Here is a 3,719-nt window from a genome sequence, read left to right as displayed (position 1 = left end):
GTCTATTTATATGTATATATGTCCATTTATATAGAAATACATAAAATCATATATAATTTTATATAATTATATGTAAAACATTTTTTTTCCCGGGAATTGTTCTCTCTTTTTCACATATATCTAAATGCAGTGTCTCCAGATACGTATATATATATATATATAATTAATAATTGAATGTTACGCTGATATTACATGACTTGCCTAAGGCACCAATATGAATCTGCTATCATGCGATACATATTGTGTTAAAATATTATTTCTGTTATTATTTTTATATGTTCTTGCTGTGTTAATTTCTTCACATTATTGTAATAATAAATAAAATAATATTAGTAATATTGAAAAATTTAGAAATATTAACATTTATTTGAATAATATATTTCTATTAGTCTTGACATCGCTGGTCATCGGTGCCCCTATACCGTTACTGACAAACTGGGTTACTGGTGATCTCCACGGCATTCAATGTGTTAATATATTCGTGTTTCCATCTGTGTAATTTTCAATACACAGGTACACAGGTATACACACACACACACACACACACACACACACACACACACACACACACACAAAAATATATGAATACGTGGAAAAGCTCGGGTAAAATGCCCTGGGTAAAGCGAATACTTTTTCGCTTATCTATCTGAGATTGTGCTATGAGTTTCTAGCAGTTGAAGGAAATGACCGATCAGCGACGCTATGAAAGTATGAAACGATATATGATTGCGTTCGTTTGTGTTTAATAGAGATATATAGAAAATTCAGTGTTTTCTTGCGATTTTTTCTTAGGTATGCAGTTTAATTATTATTATTTGTAATTATTTCTTAACCAATGTGAATGATTTTTTATAAGAATTCTGTCTTTAAACGTGTATTCGAGATTAAAATTTTTTTACTTGATGCTTCAACTTATTCTAACCTTTCCAAATTCACGCCAATTCACAGGTAGGTTGTCCTTTGGGCAAAGCGAGTGGAGGCAAAGCAGATGATCCATCTTCTTACTCGATATATGATTATAATGAAAATACTGGGAATACGGAGGCACATCTTTCGAGTGTACGAAAGACACGTGTTTACATCTTATTTTTATTTATTTTTTGCCACAATGCAGTATGATGATTTATTTATGATTGATCCAATGCACCAAATGGGCCCACGAAGGCTGCATTATATATAGAGAATTTGGTAGCTACTTTTGTGACGATTGCCAAGATTGATTCTAATTTTTTAAATTTCATTTGCATTGCTCGAATGATCCATGCCTTCCACTTCTCTTATATTATAATTTTGGAGTTTTTCAATTAGTACAATAATAAGACTTTCTTAGATTACATTGTTTAAAAATACAAAATTCAGACTTAAAGTATTTTTTAAATTGTTTATAACGATAATTTAACAATATTTACAAAAGCAAAAAATTAACAAAATATTTCTTATGTATTTGTCTGCCCTGACTATGAAATTCGCATAATTGCGTACCGTTTCTGCAATTATGTATTGTAGTCCTCATACTATATTTTCTATTAAAATACGTGCGTGCTGTATATGTTTCGATACTATCCAAATTATATCACAAGCTTAATGATATTACATCTGTAGGATATTTGTATAATATATTCAGAATATTTCTGCTGTGAGTATGTACGTATAAACTTAAATTTATAATGTATATCATTGTAAACAATAAAAAAATATTAATTAAATATCGTTTTTATTATAATAGTATAATTATATTTAAAAGTTTCAAGCAGAAATTTCAAGCAGAAATTTATAATGCATTTTTATATTAGTAGATTTCTATTTATATGTAAGCTTATAATTATTTTTGATTTGCGATATTAATCGATGAAAAACTGAAAATATTCTAGAATTTACAACAGAAATAAACACAACCTTTGATTACTTAACATAAATAATGAAAAAGTAATTATCAAGTAATGAGCGCCACTACGGTCTAATTAAGATGTTGAATTATTACGTATATATTCATATAAATGAATTAATTTCAGAAATGATAATTGCGTACCGATATGGTTGTCGGACTTTCAACGCAATCAATCTGAAATATTAATAATCCCCCCAAATTTCTCAAATTTAATGCAAGAGATCCGGGTTCGATTCCCGGCCGAGGCAATATTTTTTGCAATAAGTTTATTATAGCTTTTTAAGATTAAATTTGCGTTGAAAGTCCGACAACTATATTGGCACGCAATTATCATTTCTGAAATTAATTCATTTATATGAATATATATAATAATTCAATATCTTAACATTCAAACCGTAGACGCTTCGTATTTAAAGTAATGTATTTAACATAAATGATTATTTTTAATCTTAATATTTATATAAGACAATTGCAAATGTATGAGAAAACTATATGCGAAATTTATATTTTAGCAACCTACATTTGCAATAATAAAAGTTTGTATTCATTATTTACCATTATATTTTCTTTTTTACGTATGTTCTTTAGTTTATAGTTTAGTTTGATTTATAATCTTGAAATTCTAATCTACACATTTTTTTGTATTACTGATAATACAAATACGATACTGGAAGGCTTCAACGCGTATATAAAATGTTCTCAAAAAAAGTTCTGTAAAATAAGATGTTATGTGTTTTAGATTTTTATCGTTGATTTAATCTTTTATACTCAATATTCGTTCAGTCTTTTATATACTTAATTTAATTTTTTATACTTATCAATGTAGGATAGTATTAAAACATTGTCAGTATAACAAATTGTCACTATTAATATTATATCATTGATGTGTATACGATCTATAATCTTATTTCTTTTGACCTATGTATTTTATCCGTCGAAGAGTGAATCAGTATATATACGATGTAACTACAGTTATTTTGAATAATTGTGCTTATTGCAGTGAAGATATCATCTGCACAAAATGAAAAGTCTCATGCTTTACACCTATATTTTAATAATTGCTGTAAGTATTCTGTCAATTACTGTAAGTATTCTGTTAATAAGCTACTTTAACTATTTCAATAAACTACAAAGAAATACAATATCTATAATAATATGTATTAAAAATTATATAAAATAAATGAAACAAATATTTTATAAGTTTCAGCCATCTAGCTCGAGAGAATTAAAAAAATTCAAAAATTTAATAGAAACTATTGAGGATGACATTGAATTTTGCAAGAATAAAAATAATGTAACTGATGGTAAATTATAATTATGTATTGCAGAAGCATATTATTGAAGATCCTTATAATTGTCATCTAAATTCTCTAATTAATTTTTTAGTTTAATTTTGTTTTATCAGATTTCAATGGGTATTTTCCTTACAATTTTTTATTTGAACTAACTTTTTTTCCAAAACACTGACTTTTGTATTGATTGATTTTTTTTCTTCTTAGCTGATATTTATAATCGGGAAGAGATAATCACTGATTTACCTATTCAACCTGAAAATGAAGAAAGAAAAAGGAGAGTTGGCTGCTGGATTGCGTGTATCTTAAAAAGACAGAATTTAGTAAGTGTTTTTTCAAATATGCTATACATATTTTATACATGTCCAATAATGCAAGATTAATATGTTGTAATAAATAATAAAATTTTTAATTGTTCGAGACTTAATTTCTAATGTAATAATTGATGCATAACATTGATGCAATTAATGAAATACATTATTACTTACACATACAAGGTATATTTAATGGTAAAATACAAAATTTGTCATACAATAATT

General features: G+C 26.4%; 1 protein-coding gene and 1 long non-coding RNA gene across 3 annotated transcripts in view; both read left to right on the top strand.

The window, feature by feature from the left end:
* Positions 1-691, top strand: part of LOC108694842 — a 1,194-nt gene extending 503 nt beyond the window's left edge. The window contains exon 3 of the long non-coding RNA XR_001932100.1: positions 390-691. This is a non-coding gene — a long non-coding RNA (uncharacterized LOC108694842). The remainder of the gene's footprint in view (positions 1-389) is intronic.
* Positions 692-2,881: 2,190 nt separating this feature from the next.
* LOC108694841 (pheromone-binding protein Gp-9-like) overlaps positions 2,882-3,719 on the top strand; it is a 1,700-nt gene continuing 862 nt past the window's right edge. For both annotated transcript variants that reach the window (XM_018204523.1, XM_018204521.1), the window contains exons 1-3: positions 2,882-2,951; positions 3,090-3,192; positions 3,388-3,503. In XM_018204523.1, the coding sequence (XP_018060012.1) occupies positions 2,910-2,951; positions 3,090-3,192; positions 3,388-3,503 (261 nt within the window). In that variant the 5' untranslated portion in view covers positions 2,882-2,909. The remainder of the gene's footprint in view (positions 2,952-3,089; positions 3,193-3,387; positions 3,504-3,719) is intronic.

This window comes from Atta colombica, unplaced genomic scaffold (genome assembly GCF_001594045.1).
Source record: "Atta colombica isolate Treedump-2 unplaced genomic scaffold, Acol1.0 scaffold125, whole genome shotgun sequence".
In the NCBI taxonomy this organism is placed as follows: Eukaryota; Metazoa; Arthropoda; class Insecta; order Hymenoptera; family Formicidae; genus Atta; species Atta colombica.
This window is presented reverse-complemented; position numbering and strand designations above follow the sequence as displayed.